Source organism: Microcaecilia unicolor, chromosome 4 (assembly GCF_901765095.1).
Source record: "Microcaecilia unicolor chromosome 4, aMicUni1.1, whole genome shotgun sequence".
In the NCBI taxonomy this organism is placed as follows: Eukaryota; Metazoa; Chordata; class Amphibia; order Gymnophiona; family Siphonopidae; genus Microcaecilia; species Microcaecilia unicolor.
Window position 1 is genome coordinate 209,469,819 of NC_044034.1, and position 24,925 is coordinate 209,494,743.

Here is a 24,925-nt window from a genome sequence, read left to right on the forward strand (position 1 = left end):
TTGTCTAATCCAAATTCCATTGCAATATCTTCACCGAATATTTGAATGGTTTTTAGCAGCTATTTGATTTCCAGTTGTGATTTTCCATAGAGCTTCAAATAGTCCGTGTACAGTAGAAGTGAAAATTTTGGAGATGTCTTTAAAGTCTGGAAGCCTGGGTGTGGCTGAGAGTGGAATCATAGCAATCACATACAAAAAAAGGTGAGAATGAACCTTCTTGACATATCCCTCCCGTGATGTTCACCTGACCCATTTCTTTACTTCCAACTGTCAGTTCTATTTTCCACTGACTCTATTGCTTTATGTATTCATTTTCTGATATTTTCACTTATTCCAGTTATTTCCAGGTATTTCTGAATCCAACTGTGTGGCCTGCTACATTTAAGTTTGTTTTTTGACATTTGCAGTTTTCCAGGATCATGTATCATGAGCAGTTGATCTTTGTGACTCTGATGCTTCAACTGTTTCCTTTTTGTTTTACTGGTAGCAATTTTCTTTTTCTATTATTACAGTCACCAGTTTGAATATTGTTGGAAGATTGACTATTATTGGTCTGTTGTTATTTGGAGGATGGGAAAAAGGAGAGGCAGGTGACACAAACAGTAATGTGGATCAGAGTGAATGGATCTCAATTGGAAAGAGAGAAGAACACCGGTATGGTAAAATCAGCATTATTGCTAACACTTTTTGTATAAAACCCGACTAGACCATGTTTCAGTAAACGCCTACATCAGGGAAATGACAAATCAGTGCATAAGCAGGTAAAATGGAATTAAAACTTCTGAACTGAAATGTGTGTGATGAACAAGAGTGGATTGAGGATGCCCTGGACCCAAAGCTTTAGCCCAGCCATGTGCCCCCATTCCCTGTACCCCCTGCCTTTACTTTTAATTTCACTCTTTGTGAGCCCCAGGCGACTGCCTCATCAGGCCTACACAATCCTTCCCCAACTTAATCCATACCTGAGGTAGGATACAAAATACAATATTTCAGTCATTATCATTGTATATTATTTATTTATTTATTACATTTGTATCCCGCGCTTTCCCACTCATCGCAGGCTCAATGTGGCTTACATAGTAACAAGAGAATACAATCTGTAGTATCAGAATCAACAAAGGAGGTATGTGGTAGGACAAATGAACAAAGGGCAAATGGGATAAAAGAGGTATGAGAGAAAGGATAGGGATAGGTAAGGACGTAGAGCGATAAAGAAGAGGTAGGGGAAGAGTATGGAGGGTAAGGAGATTGGTAGGAGGTAATTTCTAAGTCATTTTTGTTAATGATAAGATGAACCGGTAAATGGATGGGTTGCTTATGTTTGCTTATGGTAGGTCAAGTCGTTCGGGTAAATCTGTTTGAATAGATGGGTTTTCAATAGTTTCCTAAAGGGAAGGTACTCACTAGTTGATCAAATGTATCTGGGTAGAGCATTCCAGAGTTGGGATCCCAGGTGGGGGAAGTTAGATGCATGATATGATACTTTAGTCCTTTGCAATTGGGAAGGTGCAGGTTAAGGTATGTTCGTGAAGATGTTGACCTGTTTCTGGATGGAAGATTTAAAAGATTGACCATGTAACTTGGTGATACTCCATGGATGATTTTGTGGATTAGTGTGATGGCCTTAAAGTTGACTCATTTTCTAATAGGGAGCCAATGAAGTTTCATACGGAGAGGTGTTGCACTTTCGAATCTAGGCTTCCCATAAATAAGTCTAGCTGCCGTGTTCTGGGCAGTCTGAAGTTTCTTCATGATTTGGGCCTTACATCCAAAGAAGATACTATTACAGTAATCAGTGTGGGTGAGTACCGTGGATTGTACCAAATTGCGGAAGGTATTCAAGGGGAGATAAGGTTTCACACGTTTCAACATCCACATCATGTTGAACATTTTCTTGGTGATGGATGTTGTGTGGTCTTCAAGGGATAAGTATTTATCCAATGTAACTCCAAGGACTTTCAGATTGTTGGATATAGGAATTGTGATATCAGGAGTGGTGAGAGTAGTTGTATGGAATGTGGAATATTGGGAGGAGAGGATTAAGCATTGAGTTTTGTCTTTGTTCAATTTCATTTTGAAAGCGTTGGCCCAAAAAGTTAGGATATTCATACCATTGGTTATTTTGTCGGAAATTTCTGCCAGGTTAGATTTGAAGGGAATAAATATGGTAACGTCGTCAGCATAGACAAAAGGGTTGAGACCGTGTTTGGAAAGGGATTTAGCCAAAGGAATCATCATAAGGTTGAATAGAATTGGGGATAGGGGAGAACCCTGAGGCACACCACAATCTGATGACCAGGGAGATGATATTGCTATAGATGACGACTTGATAGGATCTAGAGGTAATAAAGCCTTCAATCCATTTTATAACATTGCCACCAATTCCCAACTTATCCAGAAGTCTAGTAAGAATACAATGGTCGACCATGTCAAATGCTCCAGACATATCAAACTGCAAAAGGAGTACGCTATTTCCAAATGATATTTCTTGCTTGAATCTGGATATTAAAGTAAGCAATACTGTTTCCGTACTATGGGTAGGATGGAAACCCGATTGAGATTCATGAAGGATGGAGAATTTTTGTATATACTCGTTGACTTGAAAGGTCACTATGTTTTCTATTAATTTAATTAGTAGGGGGATGGAAGCCACTGGTTGGTAGTTGGCATCATCACCTATAGGTTTTTTGGAGTCTTTGGGTATTGGTGTGAGTAATATGTTACCGTGTTCTGTAGGGAAGGAACCTTGTTGTAACAAGAAGTTAAGGTGGGCAGTGAGATCTGTGATGAAGCGTTCAGGGGCGTCTTTCATTAAGTGGCTGGGGCAGGAGTCAAGATGACAATGGGATCTGGAGAGTTTAGAGATCGCCTTGGAAACTTCTTCGGTGGTAAGGAGGGTGAAACTTGTCCGTGATCGGTCAACCGGAATTTCATTAATGTTCGGATCCAATTCATCGAGAAAGGTATCTATGTAGTTACCATCATGGGGAATTGAGTTACAAAGATTAGTAATTTTATTATAAAAGTGTTTAGCCAGTTGGTCTGCAGATGGGCAATTTGAAGGTGAGAAGGTAACTCAATTAGTGTTGAGGAGGCTCTTTATTAGTTGATATTGTTTCTTTATATCTGTGCCATTGGTTGTGATTTTTTGAGTATAGTAGGTTCTTTTTGCTCTTTTTATGGCATTCTTATAAGTTCGCTGTGACTGTTTCCAGGCATTAAAGGTGAGGTTGTTTCTTGATTTACTCCATGCTTTTTCTAGTTTTCTGGTTTGTGATTTTAGGTTTTTTAGTAGGTCATTAAACCATGGTGATGGTTGATGTTTACATAAAGTACTGGATCGAAGAGGAGCAATTTCGTCTAGGATGAATTTGCATCTGGTGTTCCAAACTGTAAGGAAGGAGAGAGAGTTAGGTTGTGCTGACCAATTGTTGTTATATATATGTTGCCAGAAACTGTCTTTGTCAATCCGTCCTCTAGAGGTGATTGTTGAGGGATTTTGAGTTAAAAGCATATCCTTTGTGCGCCAATATAAGGTTAGTGTCGATTTATAATGATCAGACCAAGGGATATTAAACCATTTGATATCAGATATAGTTATGTTTTGGTTGTTGGAGAATTTGTAAGAAATTATGTCAAGCGAGTGACCTTTAATGTGAGTTGGTTGCACTGGAGGAAGGTCAATAATGCATAGTTTGAAAGGCCCGAGAGCTTGTCTTGACGGGCCCAGTTAAACGAGGGCTGGGCCCGTTCGAGAAGGCTCTGAGGGCAGTGGGGTGAAGAGCATGTGGTTATGGGGGGGGGGGGTGGGGGGTCGTGTTCGGCTGGTGAGCACCTGGGCAGCTGGGATTGGTCAGATCAACAGAAGCTGACAGCACAGAAGCAACACAGGCAGCTGATTGGAGGATAGGTTGCTGGGGGGCGGGGCTGTGGGAAGGGAAGAGGGGCTCTGCTTCCTCCGAGGCTCAGGGCGTTGTCTGATCCTCGGAGGCAGTTTTCCCTCCCTCCCACCCTCTCATGTACTGGATGTGAGGAGGCTTATCTGTGTGGTGTTGTAGATGTTTTTCAGGAATGGCATCGGAGTTTGTCGCAGCAGCAAAAAACCCGAGCTACAGAAGCAATGGCTCATGGGGGGGCTGAGCCAGGTCATTAAGATGGGTCAGGTGACCCGGAATAATGTGTGGAGGTCCACACGGGCCAGGCCTCTTGCTGTGAAGGCGGAGTCGAAAGGGTGAAGAGTTGCGGTGACAGCCGGAAGTGGAAGTTGCTGCTTTGCTATCATGGCGAGCGGCGGAGGGGGCAACTGTGGGTGCTTTTGTTATGACAACTGTAGCTCGGGGGTGGGGGTTATCCTATACGGATGTTAATTGGAAGTTTAAATGTTAATAAATCAAGCTGCGGCCTATGGTTATTCCACAATTGTGTGCAGAGAGTTATTGAGTGAAAGCGTACGGGGGGGGGGGGGGGGGGGGAATGTGGGGACATGCCTGGTAGAACGGGTCCCAGCTCCAAGGTTTAGAAAGAATTCCATGCAATTGCAGGTATTTGGGGAGTGGGAGTCTTCTAAGTGTAGATTTAGGTCTCCAATTAATAGTACATTGGAGTAATTAGTGCCGGCATCTGCAATAAAGTCCATAAAAATGGATTGACTGTTATTCCAGTTTATTGGAGGTCTGTAAAACAGAATGCAAGTTAGTTGGTCGCATAGTTTAAGATTATGGAGTTTGAATGAAGCAATTACTAGCTGAGGTGTGATTAACTCTGATATGGATTCGGGGACGAAGTACAATTTATAAATAAGTGCTATCCCTCCACCTCTTCTTTCTTTTCTTGGCCAATGTATGATCTTATAATCAGAAGGGCATAAATCAATTATGATGGGGTCATTTGGACTATGGGTCCAAGTTTCTGTAATGAATAGTAGATCAAGTTTGTCTGATTTAATCCAGTCTGTAAGGATTTCAGTCTTATTAGCTGCAGATCTGGCATTGACATAACCCACTCTGACGGGTTGATAAGGTGCAACGTTTGCGCAAGAGAAAAGGAGGGGAGAGGAGAGGAATAGAAATGATATAATATTTTTTTCATCTTATCTTCCTCTAACAAATCTAATCCCCAGATTTTACTCCCTTTTCCCATCCTTCCCTCTCTTCCCTTTTCCACTTCATACCCCCAGGTTTCCACCATTTATTTTTACAATATCAAATAAATGCTTGACATTACCAACAACATTATTCTTTAAGGTTATCAATTTAGAACCATCTATGTAATATCAGAGGAATGTAAATTATTTAATGATAGGACTTCTCAATCTTGATACAAAGAGTCTAGAAATGGACTCCGTAATCAGATAAATCGGTTAATTTTCTTCTCCTCGTCTATCTGCACCCACAGGGCACAAATTATACATTTGATTTCTCCACAACGTCACGGTGGGAGGATCTGCCTGTACCCAATAAAGCAAAATACATTACTTTGCTATCAGACTTTAATATATTTTTAATCGCGTTAGGTGTTACTTTGGCAACACATTTTATTTATTTATTTATTTATTTATTTACAAACATTTGATATACCGCATACGCCAGGAACTGGCTTCTAAGCGGTTTACACGATGCTAAACATAATCAGGGATGGGAAAGAAGGATATACCTGTGAAAAAAAATTAAGTTTTAATGGCTGTTTTGAAAAGTCGACGGGGAGATGGTATATAGACGATGGAGGTGGTGATGGAATAGCAAAGGAAATAATATACACGTATAAATTGTTAAGCCAAATGATCTGAATTTATAACAGAAAGTGCTGCTCCCTTTCCGTTCTTGTACTCCACAACCTGCCTGAATTCCAGTTCCCCTCTCTCGAAAACAGACACCAAGCATTTGGGAATGAGAGGATGTTGCAGCCTTAGCCACAGGCAGGGGGCGGTAGAGAGAGCCAGGTGATTACGCCTGGAGAGAGCACAGCGCAATGATGGAGCCTCTGGACCATTTGGTTTTAGGACCAATAGAAAAAAAAATCTTCTTAATCAAACAATAGTGTTTGGCTTCAAAGGTAAGGGTACACACATTAATCCTCTTCCAAGAAACGGTGCTGCGTCTGTCAGAGAAAGCTCCTTTGGCACGGTCGGGCGACTCCGGGCTAGTGCAGCCTCCTGGTTCGAACGATCGCAGGCAGCCAATGCCAAGGGGCGACAGCGGGACTGCCAGAGTCTGATTGGTGCCGCTTCTCTGCTGATCCCTGTGGAACCCCCCTGAGCCATGAATGGAGGAGAAGGAAAGCAGGAGGAGGAAGAGGAGGAGGAGAGAGTGAGGAGCATGGGAGAAGCCGGCTGATGAGTGTACCAAAGCGATCAGTCATTGCTGAGGCAGGCAGCCGGAGGGACACGTCGGAGCAGGTGGAGGAAGGGTGAAAAGAGAACGATCGCAGAGGAAAGCAAAGAGCTCAGCAGAGGAGAGGTGTCAAGTGCACGATGGGGAAAGGTGGCGAGAATGGGGAGTGCGAGAAACCGGTAGCCCTGTACAGCTGGGAAGAGATCCAGAAGCACAATGTGAAAACGGACCAGTGGCTGGTGATCGAGCGCAAAGTATATAACATCAGCGAGTGGGTGCGGAGGCATCCTGGGGGCGCGCGAGTCATCGGGCACTACGCCGGTGAGGATGCCACGGTAAGGAGCTGTGCCGAGGGGCACGGGAGACCCCACAGTGCACCGCGTGGAAAATCCCCAGTGCATATTGCATAAGGTGTCGTTATAAATGAAAGAAATTAAAGCAGGCAGCGTGTGTATGTTTGCTACTGGTGTACCTTGATACACAAATAATACATATGTTTATATTTGTGTATGGCTATACAGTTTGTATGAGCATGCATATGCGAACAAATGTTAATACGTTGCAGTATGTGTAGAACTGTATTATTTTTCTTGGTTTTGGAGAAATATAATATCTATCTAAAGTCTGTGGTCTCATGCACATATCTATTTGGTCAAAGAAAAAATATGACAGCCCACAAAGAATTAACTTTTCCCTGGGATCAGCCTACAGAGCAAAGAAAGGGCTGACATCCTTCTTGATCTGTGTATGGAACGAGACCGAGGTGTTTTATAAAACTATAGGTATGTACGTGTATCTACATGTATGTGTGTATGAGCACAGATATACATACATAACTTGACGTGTAAACTCATGTCTATCTCTTTGGTATGTTAATAAGAATTATGCTAATTGCAAGCTGATTGGAGAGGGATTTACTAATGACTTCCCAAACTGGATTGCGCTGTTAAAAACAGCAAACGGTGCACATGATCGCTTGTATCACAGTTTACACCTGCTATTTTTCATTTTAATATGCATAATTTTATGTTTCTGAAGCCCCATGGCCAAAACTTATGCTAAATTTCTAGTGAAGTGAAAAATCATACAAATCAGCTGATCAGCAGTTAAGCAAGTTAATCTGCAAAACATTTCACTAAAGCAAAATAGTTTTTGCAAACCCTGTTTCTCAGGGAGGTGTGGTTGAGTTTTTCTGCCATAAAATCCATAATCTTACAAGAACCTCATCACAGAAATAACATTCCTGGCTTTACTATGGCCCTATTGTAATAAATGGGGTGCTCCCTGTATAGTGTTGCTGCTGCTGCTTCAGTGGCCCACAGCCCCCCCCCCCCCCCCCCATGCTCTGTGAATGGAGCAAGCAAGAAGGGTGCGTTTAGGTTTTCCAGACTAAAGGCCCCCAGGAGTACTGACTTCTGGTTGTAATAATGCAATCTATTCTTATGGTCTCTATTGTTTATGACTTGTACATTTTAGGTGTTTATTTTCCAGCTTAGGGAGTTCTTTGAGAGCACAAAAAAGTTAGTATTGATCAAGTGTTTGTGGCCAAAGGTGCTATTCTACTACTACTACTACTTATCATTTCTATAGCGCTACTAGACATGTGTAGCGCTGTACACTTGAACATGAAGTGACAGTCCCTGCTGACAGAGCTTACAATCTAATTAGGACAGACAAACAGGACAAATAAGAGATAAGGGAATTACTAAGGTGGGGTGATAAAATAAGGTTACTGAACAAGTGAGTAAGGGTTAGGAGTTAAAAGCAGCATCAAAAAGGTGGGCTTTTAGCCTAGATTTGAAGACGGCCAGAGATGAAGCTTGAGGTGCTTGCTCAGGAAGTCTATTCCAGGCATATGGTGCAGCAAGGTAAAAGGAATGGAGTCTGGAGTTAGTGGTGGAGGAAAGGGTGCAGATTTACCCAGTGAACTTAGTTCCCGGGAAGGAGTGTAGGGAGAGATGAGAGTGGAGAGGTACTGAGGAGCTGCGGAGTGAATGCACTTATAAGTCAATAAGAGGAGTTTCAACAGTATGCGGAAATGGATAGGGAGCCAGTGAAGTGACTTGAGGAGAGGGCTAATATGAGCATAGCGACACTGGCTGTATATAAGTCATGCGCAGAATTTTGAACAGGTTAAAGAGGAGATAGATGGCTAAGTGGGAGACCTGTGAGAAGCAAGTTGCAATAGTCTAAGCAAGAGGTGATAAGAGTGTGGATTCTGCTAGACATCTAGGGGACAATTCTACAATTGATGCCTGCATTTATGCTTACTGAGAATATGTGGAAAGCCTAGTCTCAAATGGCACCTGGGTGCCCAAGTTCCACTATAAAATACTAGCATAACCCAGTTTTGGCACACCTAACATTTACTCACATTACACCAGCCATAGACTTGGCGTAAGTGCCAGTGCCTGAAGGCGACAGGGATGTACAAGACTTATAGTATTCTATTAGTAACACGTGTTCACCCCCTTGCATTTAGATGCTCTGTAAGCTGGACATAGTGCTACAACAGCACTTAGGCACTCTGTTGGTTTTGCCATAGGTAAGTTATGCACTTAAGTGCTAGTATTCTAGACATTTATATGCGCCGAAGGGCTCCTAGATTACAGAATTACAATTACTGGGGGTACCTTTCAAGTGGAATCAGACATTTATTTATTAGGATTTATTTGCCGCCTTTTTGAAGGAATTCACTCAGGCGGTGTACAGTAAGAATAAATCATACATGAGAAATAGACAATTACAGCAGTAAAAATATTCAAATAACAAATACAAAGTATGGCATGTATGTTTGTGTTACCTAGGAGTGCTTCTGTTCTGTGAAATATCCATGAAATATATCCTTTTACAAATATATTTTAAATGTTTTAGAAAGGACCATTAGAAGGGTAGCTTTATGTGGTAAAAATGTTATCACCCATTTCTTCAGTGGTCCGGTAGCAATTGGTAGGTTACTGTTCTGATGGTCCTTTCTAAAGCAATGCAGAATATATTTGGGAGATATTTTACAGAATTGATTACTTTGGATCCCCTTTGTGATATTTCAACTATTGAAGGGGGAATGGGACTTGATATACTGCCTTTCTGTGGTTTTTGCAACTTCGTTCAAAGTGGTTTACATATTATATACAAGTACATAAGTATTACCGTACTGGGACAGACCAAAGGTCCATCAAACCCAGCATCCTGTTTCCAACAGTGGCCAATCCAGGTCACAAATACCTGGCAAGATCCTGAAAAAGTTCAATACATTTTATGCTGCTTATCCCAGAAATCGCAGTGAATTTTCCCCAAGTCAATTTTCTAATGATCTAGGAAGCCGTCCAGACCTTTTTTAAACCCCGCTAAGCTAACCACCTTTACCATATTCTCTGGCAACAAATTCCAGAGTTTAATTACACGTTGAGTGAAGAAACATTTTCTCTGACTCGTATTAAATTTACAACTTTGTAGCTTCATCGCATGCCCCCTAGTCTTAGTATTTTTGGAAAGAGTAAACAAGCGATTCATGTCTACCCGTTCTACTCATCTCATTATTTTATAGACCTCTATCATATCTCCCCAAGCTGAAGAGCCCTAGATGCTTCAGCCTTTCCTCATAGGGAAGTCGTCCCATCCCCTTTATCATTTTTATCACCCTTCTCTATACCTTTTCTAAATCCACTATATCTTTTTTGTGATGTGGTGACCAGAATTGAACACAATATTTGAGGTGCGGTCTCACTATGGACCATTACAAAGGCATTATAACATCCTCACTTTTGTTTTCCATTCCTTTCCTAATAATACCTAACATTCTATTTGCGTTCTTAGCCGCAACAGCACACTGGGTTTCATCGTATCATTAACAATGACGCTGAGATCCCTTTCTTGGTTGGTGGCTCCTAACGTGGAACCTTGCATTACGTAACTATAGTTCGGGTTCCTCTTTCCCATATGCATCACTTTGCAGTTGCTCACATTAAACGTCATCTTCCGTTTAGACGCCCAGTCTCCCAGTCTCGTAAGGTTCTCTTGTAATTTTTCACAATCCTCTCAAAATTTAACAACTTTGAATCTTTGTGTCATCAGCAAATTTAATTACCTCACTAGTTACTCCCATCTTTAGATCATTTATAAATATGTTAAAGAGCAGCGGTCCCAGCACAGACCCCTGGGGAACCCCACTATCTACCCTTCTCCATTGAGAATACTGACCATTTAACCCTACTCTCTGTTTTCTATCCTTTAACCAGTTTTTAATCCACAATAGGACACTTTCTCCTATCCCACGACTCTCCAATTTCTTCTGGAGTCTTTCATGAGGTACTTTGTCAAATGCCTTCTGAAAATCCAGATACACAATATCAACCGGCTAGCCTTTATCCACATGTTTGTTCACCCCTTCAAAGAAATGTAATAGGTTGGTGAGTCAAGATTTTCCTTCACTAAATCCATGTTGACTTTGTCTCATTAATCCATGCTTTTGAATATGCTCTGTAATTTTGTTCTTTATAATAGTCTCTACCATTTTCCTGGCACCGATGTCATGTTTGTACCTGGGGCAATGGAAGTTTAAGTGACTTGCCCAGAGTCAAAGGGAGCTGCAGTGGGAATGTAATCCAGTTCCCCAGGATTAAGGTCCGCTGCATTAACCACTAGGCTACTCCTCCACTCCCATAGGAGTCAACTACCAAGGTGGAGGAACAGGATCCACTTTTTTGGACCCTAATCACATACACACAACATCCTGAGGCAGGCACTTTAGCCGAAACACAGTGCCGTGTCAAATCATTGATTTTTAACATAAATTTATTTAAGAAATAAAGCATATAGGATATGCTCCGTCTCGCTGGATTTTCTGTAATAGTCTTGTTGATCATGCTACTTTTTTGTCTGACCAAATATTGAAGCCCAACATGTTTTCATTTAGGAGTTCTTAGCATAAGAAAAGGTATAAAAACTATTAGAGCTCCACGCTTGACATCCAGAAAAAACCTGGTTCACATCGCACTTCTGCTTCTTGTGACCTTAGGCAAGTCACTTAATCCTCAGGTGGAAAATTAGACTGTGAGTCCTCCAGGAACAGCGAAATGCCTTCTGTAGCTGAATGTAACTCACCATGAGCTACTGCTGAGAAAGATGTGATTAAAAAACCCAAATCAGGGAAAGTAGTATTTATCCAATAAAAAACATTATTTATTTATTTTTTTAATTAAGGGTGTTTTATCAGTTTTTATTGGTTGAAATCTTTCAGAATCCCTAATATACTGCAGCCATGCCATGGCAACCAAAATTGAGGCTAAGTGTACAGTCCATCCATCTCTACTGTAAAGGGTCTATGTACCAAGCATTTGTGCCATAAACATAAACACAAAGTGGTAAGAAACATTTGATACAGTTTGTCCTAGTGCTGATATAATCTATACATTTCATGTATACAGTGTTTCAGTGTGCCTGAACATGTGAGCTAGCATCTGTGTATGCTCTGTATACATCTAATCTTTGAATGGAAATTTTTGTCAGCTTTCTTTCTCTTCTCCAAGGTAAAATGTTAATTTCTACACCTGTTCACTGCTGTGGTAAATCCGGGAGTCAGCACACACAAATGCATGCAATTGTTGTCTGTGTGCCAACTATAAGCATTTCTGTCTGGGGACTGCACTTCTGCAGAGCTTCCTGTAATTACAACACTTAAGTGCATAATATTTGCATTCTGGTTGCAGCCCTGGGCACATGTTGTTATTGATTTGCAAAGTCCTTCCTTGGGCTGCAGTAGGGCTCTCTTCACTAGGACAGGCAGCTTCACAGGGAGTCTTTGTCTCATGTGGGGTTACTTTAGTTCATTGAGGCTGAGGTTACTGCTCATTCTGCATCTTAAAGCTGAATGTCCCTTATTATTCACTGCTACTTTGCATTTCCAAAGGTCTCTATCTTTTCAGGATGGGGTAATTTTATTCCTGGTTTTCCCTAGTGCCTGCAGGGACTTTTACCATGATTTTATTAGCGAGCTCAATAGGCACAACCAAACCACAAGTCCATACAACAGGAGAAAACCCAGGCCGAATCAACCTGTTCTGAAAATATGTCCTGATGCAGTCTTTGTGTCTGTCCGTCTGTACTGTCTTTTCTTTTGTCTTGTTATATATCAAGATCCAGGAGCTATTGTGAGCAAGGCTAGGCAACTCCAGTCCCTGAGTGCTGCAGACAGATTGAGTCAAATCTCCACGGGTATATGTTGGACATATTTGCATGTATTTGTACTAATAACCAGGTTAATTTTCATATTTCTGTTAGAGTGAAAACCAGACCTGTTTGTGGCTCTGAAGGACTGGAATTGTTTGTTCCCTCATGACTAGTTCCAGTTGCAGGAGTATGGTTATGTCTTGGCTTTAATGATTTAAAACACTCTGATATAATCCTAAATGTTCTCCTGAAACAATATGATTATAAAAGTTTGTGATCTTAGGATGGGAGTTTTAAAAACAGACAAGGACTGAGGTGTGGTCCTGTAGCAGCCATTTGCTTTCTACCATGTGGAGGGACCCAGTACCCTTCCAATACACAGTGCATAGATATGGAAGAATGTAAAAATTGTGGACATGGGTGACCATTTAACCACAGCCCACCATCTCCTCTCATTGGCAGTGAAATGGGTGGGCAGGGGGTGCCAGTGAGCAAGTTGCACAGGGTGCAGATATAGCTGAGTACTAGGTGGGATCTGTTACCAATTCCCGCATTCCCAAAATACAGGCTGGGAATTCTGTGACACAGCCTCTTGGGAAGCAACAGTCATTGCACATTAGTTATGCCCAATGGCTGCACTTCAAGTCAATGACTGAAGGCTTCCAGCTGAGGCCTGTCACTGCAATGACTGAACCAAAGAGGGGATAAAATTGGAGATCCCTCCTACCCCAGGCAGTTAGGAACGAAGGTTTATGATACTAGTCTTGGTTCTGTTGAGCTAGAGTACAAAGGAGCAGGCAAGCACTGTTGTTTAACTCATTGAAAGTATACAGTACGTTGTGTAGATCAGTGAATTCAACTCCTATTTTACTGCATTTTAAGTTATAATTTTTAGATAGCAGAATGTGAAAAATATATAAGGGTTAGTCCTGGGAGTGTCTTGCTTAACTACACAACACAAGATTTGTGGATGTCTCTTTCATGCATAATTCAGCATTTGTCTTGTATAATTCAGCACAGGGAGTGAGGCAACAGCCAGGGCTGCCAGGAGGGGGGGGGGGGCAAGGTTCCCCGGACTCAGCCTCCAAGGGGCACCCGGCACCAGCAAGGCTTCCAGAGGCAGGCAGAAGGTTCTGCTCCCTCAGCCTGTCTCTCTCCTGCTCCTGTGTGTTGGGACCCGAGTGAGACTCCCTCGACCCATCTCTCTCTTGCTCCTGTGTTAATGCGTTAATGCAGTAATCCGGGTCCCGGCACATAGGAACAGGAGAGTGACAGACCGAGGGAGGAGCACACGCATGAAGGTAAGGGGGCGGGGTGGTGGTGGTGGTGGCGGATGTGGCCCGAGTGTGGGGGAGTAGCATTCCTTGCCCCAGGCCCAGCTCTGTCTCTTGGTGGCCCTGGCGACAACAACAGCATTAGGCCTGCAGGAGCTGTAGAAAGGAGGTTGCCACTGTGGTTGCTGGGCCTGTGGAGGCTGAAGAAAGGAAACTGACACTGTGGGTAATGGGCTTGCGGAGGATGAAGAAAAGAGGATGCCATTATGGATGCCAGACCTGCAAAAGCTGAAGAAAGGAGGCTGCCATTGTGGGTTATGGGTTTATGGCGGCTGAAGAAAGAAGGCTGCCACTGTGGCATTAGGTTGTTTGAAGAGAGGATTTCCCATGATTTTCTCCTTAAAATCCCTCAGTTTTGATTGAACTTGAAAGCGGAAGGAAGCCCCTGGAAGCCTCTAAGCACTGAGAGTGAGAAACACATGTGCTGGTCCGAGCAAACCCTCCAGTGAAAAAAAAATTGAATGGCTTATATTTAAAGCGCAGAGGAACAGTGCCAATGTATGCTTCACTTCTAGATTTGCCTGGCACATGTGCACAAGAGCCACACTTACCATGAAACTCTGATGCACATGTGCCAGGCACATTCCTCCCCCTTAATTTCAGTCTCACAGCACACATATCATTGGAATGCAGTTAGTGTTGAGCATTGGGGAGCTATTTTTCTGCGCTGTTCCTGCACCAGAATTCTGAGCATCGGCCCATTAGATTGGTCACTATCTCAGGCTGACCCAGTGTGGCAGTTCTTAGACTCTTATGTGCTTGCCATATATTAATTATGGGGGTCTTTTACCATGGCATGCAAGTGTTTTTAGCGCATGCTAATGATTAGGACGCACTAAACGCTAGAGATGCCCATATATTCCTATGGGCATCTCTAGCATTTAGCGCATCCTAATCATTAGTATGCACTAAAAACAATAGCGTACCTTAGTAAAAGACCCTGTATATGACTGCATGTACCTTGTCCAGCAGTGGGCTGTAACTGCAGGAACAATATTGCCCTGGTAAGCAGAAGAGAGCTAACAGTCATTTTGCAATGCATTTGTACAATAGATTTCACACACCCACGTTAAGAGACTTTGGGCTAGATGCACTAAAATAAATGAGCCAGTAACATGGGTTTTAAACTGGTTCTAGCCAGTTTAACGTGCAAGTAGTAAACCAGGACATGCACAAAAGGCATTGTCCTGTCACGGTAGCAGCTAATGAAAATGGAATGCAGATGAGCAAATTAGTATTAGAATGTGTATAATTCGTATTACAATGAGATGCACTACCGTTTTCCGATCCCCTCACCATGGAAAACCTAACGGGAGGTCTGCACCTCTCATTGGGGCTGCTGTGAGGGAATCGGAAGAAAAAAAAGAGAAACCCTACAAGTATGGTGAGAGATTTGTCTGTTTCCTTCTTGACATCTCTCTCTGCGATCAGCTCACTTCAGTCTGCTAGGACTGTAGTACTTTACTTTACTGTAGTAGGAAGCCTGCACTTTAGAGGGCAGTGTGAAGTTGTTTAACCATCATCCCCACCCCTGATCCTCAAACCCATAGCTCCTTCAAGTGAGGAAGCGTGCTTTGAAAGGCGGTACGTACCCTATGAGCTTAACTGATCGTGCTGGGCATTCGATGGGGGATGGGGTGATGGCGGCAGCCATGGCCGGAACCAAGAGTGTGAGCTAGGGCTCCCGTTCGCTGCTGCAGCCCGTCACTACCTGCTCGCTGGCTGCCTGTGCCACACAGCTAATCTTAAGGCTGCATCCTGGCGCGATGGCTGGGCCGGTGGTGCTCGGGCATGGAGCACCGGGTGCTCTCTCCCCAGGCATGCTTAGTAAACGTGTAAAGAAGGCACTGATGACATCACCCTTGTTCAGCGGGATCAGACATGCTGCTAACACCCCTTGTTGTAGTGAAGGACGTCCTTGGCATGTCTCATGGAGACCGGCATGAATGATCCCAGCAGCAGGCAGAGAGAGTTAAAGAGCAAACACAATGACACGATTGTGACCCCCCCCCCCCCACGGCCTCTCAGCCAATCATAGCGCGTTTAGCTGACACCAGTGACAGCTAAGCGTGCTGTGATTGGCTGAGAGAGACCTGGAGGAGGGGGTTTGAGCTGCTTCCAATCCGGATCGAAAGTGGATCTGTTCGGGTGCTGAACAGCCCCTTATCCACTGCTGGGTTTCAAAGAAAGGTAAAGAGTATTGCAAACCTCTGTTGTCGTCCAGACTCCAGTGACCACATGTAAGGCTCCTTCACACTTTTACAATCTGTGAAAGACGACTCCCTAGACTTGAGTGAAGGACATCCATAAAGGACATCCTTGGCATGCGCAGAGCAGCCAGCATAACACTTGGCTGCTCTGTGCATGCTCAGCTGGCCGACAGGCTTGGAAGGAAATCCCATGCAAATGAGCTAGCAGCAACCAGCTCCTTTGCATGCGATTTCCTTGATGTATGCCCGTTTCTTACCGATTCGCTAAGGAATCGGTAAGGAAAGGCCTTTAACGATTTTTTTTAGTGCATCTACCCCTTTATCACTCTATTTGCAGCTCATTTACAGCTCATTAGCAGTGTGGATTATTCACATCCTATCAAACACTGGGGCCAATGCAGAAAGCCAGGGATTATAGCCCTGTGCCCATGGCTGAGTGCATGACTACTGATGAGAACACAATGAGAAAGGTTGATCACTGATGCAGTAAGCTAATCATTCATATGCAAATTTAAAGTGCACAAAACTTGTGTGCTAATTGGGGTAAGCCTACAAAATGCATGCACACGGGGTTCTGTTTCGAGGGCTGCTAGTACTGTGCACATGTCCAAGCAAAACAAAAATGTCAGCACACATCTGAATGTTATTCTGTGGATAAATATCAGCCTTGAAAACATTTCTTGCACATAAAACATTGGTGATGCCAATATTTATGTGCGGAATAACATTCCAGGGTATGCGCAAATACAATATTTATTTCTGCGCAGAGCTGTGCGCAGTACCATCATCTCCCTTTCTGTCTTAAAGGTTGTGGGTACTGTTATACATACAGCAAAAGAAAAAAACTGATATTAAGTCCCAAACGCTGGCATTAAATTCTTTCAACTAACCTTTCTATGCTTCCTCTGATCTGAAGTTCAGGTTCTAGCATTGTGCTCATCTAAAGTCTTCTGTGTACTTCTCTGCAGTGGGCCGAATAGCTAATAGACTTCATTAACATTTATGTACCAGTGTCCTATATACAGATTGGTGCAGCACTAAGTTCTTAGTGAAACACTTCTCTGCATCACACAGCCATAAAATTGCATGCAGATGTCTGGCTAACTGTGCGCCTCCACCCATGCTAATCTTCTGCATCGGTGCCATTTAGCTTCAGACCTTTTCTAGTACTTTGCATTCAGTTCTCAGACATTTCTAAGGTCCTCTTTGAGCTTTTGATGGCTGAGTAGCTTAGCTGCAGACCTTTTCTAGTACTTTGGGTTCAGTTGTCAGACATTTCTAAAGTCTTCTGTGTGCTTTCAGTGGCGGAGTAGCCTAGTGGTTAGGGCAGTGGACTGAGAATTAGAGATGACAGAGTTCAAATCCCACTGACACTTCTTGTGATCTCGGCAAGTTACTTAACTCACTATTTCCTCCCCTACAAGCTTAGGACCTGATGCGGAAAAATGCAATTTTTGGGGTGCCCTATCCAAAAACCTAGCACACTACTCATTTCAATGGGCTTTAGATATTCAGCACAGATACAGAAAAGTGCACAGAAGATCAAAAGTCTGCGCACACTGGGGCTTTAGTGTCTGGTCTGAAGAGGTGTAAAAAGTTGGATCTAATCACCTACGGTAGCTTTAGTGAGATTTTCATCTTCCCTCTACTATGAGAATAAGGATCTGCGACTTTTAGAACATGTGGGATGTGTGCTGGTAAGAGGATAAGTGCCAGACTGTAGGAAGACATGAGTATGCACAGAGCTCTGCACACAAAGGACGTGCCTAGATGATTGAAAGCCTCCCTTGTTCCAAACAATGCTCTAAAAATAGCGCTAGAACAGCAAGGGGCTTTACCGCCCCTATGATCAGAGATAATAACATGCAAATTTATGTGCACTACAATCTCTGATCATAGGGTAAAGTGCGGGAGGATTGTGCCTGAGCACACTTGTTTGACAGGTCTGGGACTACCAGATCCCAAACATTAAGGCCCTGGTGGCCTAGTGCCCCCACAAAACACCCACCCCAAGCTAGCGACACGGGGGCTGAAGGTCCGGCAGACCTCAGTCCCTCTGACCCCCTAACCCCCCCTTACCCCCCCCAAAAAGCCCTGATGGCCCAGTGGGCTGCAAATCAAGCCCCCCCCCAACCTGGTGGTCTAGCGGTCCTCTTCCCCACCCCCTCCATACCTTTATTTAAGGAGGAAGGTCATGTACTCTCTCCTCTTCCAGTACCGCCTTGAAAATGGTGGCGCCCTGCCCAGTGCATTCTGGGATTCGCTGGGCAGGGCTTCACACCATATAACCATATAGCAAAATGTCCAAATCACAAAACCTTCTTCAAAACAGTATTTTTGGAAAATAAAATAGATGTTTTTCTTTTTTGAAAATGACTTTCTTTCCTATTCAGATTTTGGACGTTCTTTGCAAAACGTCATATCAAAAATGCCCCTCCACGTGCAGTTTTTACTTATGTTAGTCATACTTATCTTCTATCTAAACCAGTGGTTCCCAAACCTGGTCCTGGAGGCCCCCCAGCCAGTCAAGTTTTCAGAATATCCACAATGACTATTCCTGAGAGAGATTTGCATGCAGTGGAGGCAGTGCATGCAAATCCCTCTCATGAATATTCATTGTCGATATCCTGAAAACCTGACTGGCTGGGGGGTCTCCAGGGCCAGGTTTGGGAAGCACTAGTCTAAACTCCTGTCACTCTATCTTATCTGTCTATATATTCTACCTCCACCTCTCCTGTTATTACATTTATTTATAATCCGCATTATCTTGCAATTCTAAGTGGAATATACTTTTACACACATATTCAAGTTAGAAAAAAAAACAATAATCAAACGGTAGTAATACACCAACATAACAAAATCATTAAGGGGGCTTTTACAATGCCATGTCTCAGCGTTTACCGCCAGCTGATTTTTTACTGTGAGCTAAAACACTAGCACGGCTTTGTATAAGGTCTGCTAAATATCCTGGCTCAGCCAAAAACAAATTAGCATATCAGTTGTTTCATCACTTCTGCATCCCATAAGCTTGATGGAAAAAATAAGTTTTTAGCTCCTTCTTAAACTGAGTAACACTTCGTACCGATCAGAGATCAAGAGGCAGAATGTTCCACAATTTAGAGTCAATAACTGAAAAAATAGATGACCTTTACCCGTCTAACCGCTCCGTGTGATAATGTGTGTTGTGTAGACATGGAACTAGCATTCTATGTACAATGTGTACTGGTTATGGTTTATGGTTTATTAAATTTGATATACTGATTAAACCATAAAAGAACAAAGTGGTTTACAGTTAAATATAAAAAGAAAATCATCAGCAAAGAAAGCTTGAATGTTTTTTTACTGCTCTAATTGCTTATTACCTAAGTCCTGGTTGTTCCTGCTGTATATCACTTTAGGTGAATTTCTTCAAAAGGGCTGTAAAAAAAAATCCTAATACGTCTATCAATCAATAAACAAACAAGCCCTCCCTGGTCAGGAAAATACCCACTGTACCTGAATGTAACTTGCCTGCTGGAAAAGATGTTAGCTAGAGGCAAAAATAAAATATGGGTAGGGCACTTGTACACAGATTCAAGGTTACCAGACATTCCTGATTTTCAGATATTGTTCCTGGATTTAGATACTTGGGCTTGATTGGTCCATTATCAGTGTCCAATTGTTCCCCCGAAGCAGAAATCATTAACCACAGAGTGTCCATGCTCCTTCCATCTGTGGCAGTGTGAGGAGGTTGGATTGGAGCTAATTTCTCATATCCTTTTGCCCAGAGAAGTAGAAGAGGACCCTCACTGAGAGGGGCTGCAGGAGCTGCAGTTGTGGTGGGGAGAAGAAACCTGCCCCCCCCCTTCTATCCAGCCCAAGGAGCAGTGAACATGGTAGTGAGAAATGTCCCTTCTTCCCTGCCCTAAAGTGACAGCCAGCCATAAGAGCAGGGAATGCAGTGGCAGACCAATGGCCTGTAGGTTACTTCTATCCAACCTTTCCCAACTGGAAGATTTACTCACTAAAAATCTGGTAACCTTAAGGCATAGATTCTCAGTACATGGTATGCGCACCCCAAGGGGTATGCTAAACTCTGCAGGGGGTACACAGTTCCCAGTAGACTCTACTGTGTGTTGAGAATCTACCTTCCTGGCTGCCTTCCTGCTATCACTCCCCAGCCGCCACTGCTGCTGCTTCTCCAGATCAGCAGCAGCAGTAGTAAAACAACAGTTTTCCTGTGAGTGCTCTCAGCTCTGCCGGCCCCCTGCCCCAGAACAGGACCCTGGCATCAGAGGGGGGCAGGAGACAAGCAGAGCTGACAGTGCACTTAGGGAGATTGCAAGGTCTATTACAGTACACATTAAAATACAAAAGTGGGGGCAGGGCAGAGTGGCAAGAGGAGGGGTAATTCTAATTGTCTGCCCCAGGCTCTGTGATAACTTCTGGCTCTGCCCACACCACCTAGCACTATCTGGATAGCATCAGGATGTTCAGTAAAAATTTTCAGTGGAATTATCTGGATAATGCCCCAGTGAACAGCGCCTATCTGGTAAGAACCGTTGCTATCCGGCTAAGAGCTATTGACCAGAAATTTACAGTTTTTAAACCCCAATGAACAGAAGCGTTATCTGCTCTGCTTACTTTCTCCTATAGTATTTTTCTGTTTTCTCTAAAGTTTGGGTGCTTGGTTGCAGCTCTCTAAGTGCTGCTTTCAGTGCTATCCTGGATTGGCCAGGAGCTGTTAACCAGTAGAGGTGAAGCTAGGTGGGGTGCAAGGGAAGCAGCTGATCCCCCCAAAATGAATTTTGGCATCTAGGTCTGCTCCCCTGTTGTCAAAACCTGACTGCGTCTGGTTACCAGGAGAGCAAAAGTGGTCCCAGCACCACTCTGCTCCCGTCAGCTTTGTGAAGAGGTAAAGGTCCTAAATGAGACAGAAAACCCTAGTGTCACAGGAAGGAATAGAGAATCAGTGTTATGGAGTTTGCTAACTGGGCCCCCTTTTTAAATTAAAATTTTCAAACATTTATAATGAAGTAAATATTAAAAAATAAAAATTAAAAAAAAACAACCAGCAGGAAGAAGAATGCATAACTTCTCAAGTAACAGAAAGAAAAAAGGAAAACATTTTTACTGTTGACAAGCCCACTTAACAGGGAAAAGATATCTTCCAAACCTGATCACAAACACAATCAAATGCAAACAAATCTTCCACATCATCTCTATTAAAAAGAAAAGAAAAATGCAAAAAGCAGTTTTAGAATGATGCATTTTTCTCTGGAAGGAAATTCTTCAAATATAAAGATTCCAAAATGATGTATTTATTCCCTTGTACCAGATCTCCAAGAAAAGAGGAGCTCCCAATGCAAGAACTCAACCCTTTTAACAAACAAAGGGGCCCTTTTACTAAGCGCGGTAAGCCCAATAAGGTCTTACCGCGCCAGTTTGGAGCTTCCACTGGCCCAGTGTTGACATCAGCGGTAGTTCCAACCCTAGTGCATACCATTTCTCATGCTAGGGAAAATAGGGTCCAATTTTTTAATGCAGTGGTTACCCGGTGGCAGTAAATGCTCCCCCCTCTCTTAGATGGCCACACGGTAAGAGCAATCTTATTTTTCCAGTCTTTTTACCTGCTGTGGTAAAAAGTGGCACAGCGAGTGGCAAAAGTGCCCCCCCTGCTAGCACAGGGCCCTTTTTATTGCAGCTTAGTAAAAGGGCCCCAAAAAAGCTTTGTGTCATAGTTGAATAGCCCAAGAAGCATCCAGGAACTTCTGTATCATCAGGCTACAAAAGGCAGTATGTTTCACCATAAGTAAGATAATATTACTGCATGCATATTTTGTCAGTTTCTGATGGTATTGAAACCAACAGAATAGAACTGGTGGTTATTTTCTCGCGGAAGATCTCCAAAATGTTGACAAATACAACCTCACCACCGGATTTAACACATCCATTCCCTCCTCATGTTCCAACTCTGTTACAGTATTCCCTGATAATGATACATAATATATCTTGGAAATGCCTATCCCCTTCCACTTAGACATTTTAAACATAGAAGATACATTTTAGAAAAGCTCAGACAGGGATTGAAGATTTTACTTAGGAAATGAACTCAGACAAGACCAGAGAACCATGATTAACATAGCTCCATATTGGCTGAGACAAATGTTATTCCCTGTTCTTCTGGAGCTTTCCATAAGAAGACCCATAAAACTGGGAAATTCCCCAATATGATCATGCAAACTTGAGAAATTGGCCCTGATCCTAACAGCCCTGATGGGATCAAGGTCAATTTCTCAAATTTGAACAACTGGCTGAAGTGGCGGTATTAATGAGTATGCAAGGTCCCTGAAGTCAACTCTGAAATGAGGAACCTTTGTTAGACCATGGCCATTTCTTAACCACCTGTTTTTTCACAACACATAAGTGCTAGAATTTTTATGAACTTTGGTACAGATGATTAGTTTTATATGAGCACATGTAATATGAACATGTTTGAACTGAACATGGGCTTCCTCTCATTTGCCGCGCGGGAATCGCTAGCGCAGTTTTGTAAAAGAAGCCCAGAAGTTCTTCAGTTTTCCACTAATGCTGTGCCTCCTCTGAATAAGTTATATTATTTACCAATATCCCCATCTACTGCAGGAGTTCCCCCAGCCAACTTAGAATTTGCAGCCCAGGCCCAAGATGGGGGTGGTAGGCTGCAAAATTTGTCTGCAATTTTGGAAGACTCATTGTCTGAAGTGAATGAGTGAGCTACACTCTTAGCATTGAAGTCGACTCTGTGGGTGCTTGAGCACCCCCAATATTGAGAAAATTCCTTGTATTTGTCCAAGGAAGGGTTATTTCCACTGGGCTTAGCACCCCCAATCATTTTGAAAAGTTGGCTCCTATGGCTCTTAGTGTCCTTTATCTTTGAACAAGACTTAAATACTGTGATTAGACTATTCTTTTGTAACCCTCAAAAGTTGTTTTGTGGTCAAAATTATGGACGTATCTAGGTGTGACTAAGTCTATGCAAGAGAGAAGAAAATTATTTCTAGCTTTGAGAGAAGATACACATGGTTTAGATGCTGCCTTTTTGTTAACATCCATGTAAATGTATTGTAAGAGTAAGCTTAAAGTATCATAGAGTTGAAGAAAATCTCCAGAGGGACTTAGGGGGTCTTTTACTAAAGATTAGCTCAAGTTATCTGCAGTAGGGCCCATAGGAATAAAATGGGCCCTGCTGCAGATAACTCGAGCTAATATTTAGTAAAAGACCCTCTGATTCTACTTTTGTCTTCCAATGGTTTTCTGATTTGCTCCCCCCTTTAATTTGTGGTCAAAGGAAGAGACTATTTTCCTGAGTTGTTTCTTGTTTTAATATGTTTCTCTCTGTATTGCATGTTCAAGTTTATGCTTCTAATTGGTTCCATTCTATTTGAATAAAATAAAATGAATTCATTTTAGTCCAGCAGTGCAGTTATTTCTGTCATTATATGAAGGGGAGTTTCTTTGTCTGTACCAAAAATTATATTGGCATCTACCATTGTCGTTCCTTGTTTATTTATTCTTCTTTTTTTCTGTTGAAGGCAGCCTGTACCTAGGGAGTCCCATGTTATGAGAATTTGCTATCTTGCTTGTCCTCATTGAAAACCAAGTTACTTAACCTGTAGCTGGTGTTTTCTATGGATAGCAGGATACAAGTCCTCACAAACCCTTCCACCTGCCCAGAGAGTTATATTCTACTTTAGCTGAATAAATAGGTTGTGGTGAGTTTGCATGACAGCAGCAGGCAGGAAGTGGTGCACAAAAACTTCTAATAATTACTAAGTTTTCCCACATGGACTCTGTCAGTGATGTCACCCATGCTGTAAGGACTTGTATCCTGCTACCCATGAAGATGGGCAACTTGGTTGTTCTACCTTTTGTGATAAAGTCATATCCAGGATAGTTGGGTTAAGGCAGTGTCAGTTTGAAATACAAGTCCCAGAAGGCATTGCAGGCAAGGAGCCAGGGGGTGAGATGAGGAACCCGGACTGGACTCCTAGCTGCAATGGGGGAAGACATGGGTGTAAGCTGGCAGGATGTGTAGATGGGCTGCCACTAGGGGGAAAGAGAGTTAGGAAACCCTGTGTGCAGGAGCTCATCATTAGTCTAATGCTTAACTCAGCTGGTATGGGTGTGGGGGAAGCTAATGGAAGGAGAATGATTGTTTGTGAGAGCAGAAGCCAGGGATTGATTAGGCAGGTGGAAAGGAGTCCCAGAGGGAGGAGAGAAGCAGTTGCAGGCTGAAAACCCTTGGGTAAGAGAGGTCCCTAAAGTACTGAAGCAGGCTGAAATCCCTTGGGTGTGAGGAAGTCCCAAAAGTATTTGCAGGATGAAAATCCTTGGGTAAGAGAGGTCCCTAAAATATTGAATTTACCAGTGAAGCTGATGCAGGGTGACATCCATTGGGTATGAGGAGTCCCTAAAGTATTGAACTCTTCTGAAGGTAAAGAGGATAGAAGGTAGAAACTGCTGCTTTGTGATTTAACTGTGATGATGAACTGAACGAACTGTTTCTATTTGGAATTGAACTACTGTGCACTGGATAAAGAGCCCAGACTGGAGCTGACTGTGAGCCTGTATTGAATCCTGATATGTGCTGTTAGCCTACTGCTTAAAGGGGACTATTTGCCACACCTTTCAGGTGGCTTATATGTGCTTAAGATTGAAGATGAATGTTGCTGTTGGAACTGTGTATCAGGTCTATTAGAAACCTACATGGAATAAAGTCCTTAAGATTGAAGTTGCTGGTGGACATTTATTTCTTGACTGTACCGAGAGCCTGTGGCTGAAGGAGATTGTTCTATCCTTAGCTGCACTTAGAGGTACTTACTTACATTTATAATGGGGTAAGAATGATATCTCTCAAGAATCT

The 24,925-nt window shown here is 42.8% G+C and overlaps 1 protein-coding gene across 2 annotated transcripts in view; it reads left to right on the forward strand.

The window, feature by feature from the left end:
• The first annotated feature begins 6,305 nt into the window (after nt 1–6,305).
• The window catches only part of FADS2 (fatty acid desaturase 2), a 119,688-nt gene continuing 101,068 nt past the window's right edge, over nt 6,306–24,925 (forward strand). For both annotated transcript variants that reach the window (XM_030201183.1, XM_030201184.1), the window contains exon 1: nt 6,306–6,664. In XM_030201183.1, the coding sequence (XP_030057043.1) occupies nt 6,470–6,664 (195 nt within the window). In that variant the 5' untranslated portion in view covers nt 6,306–6,469. The remainder of the gene's footprint in view (nt 6,665–24,925) is intronic.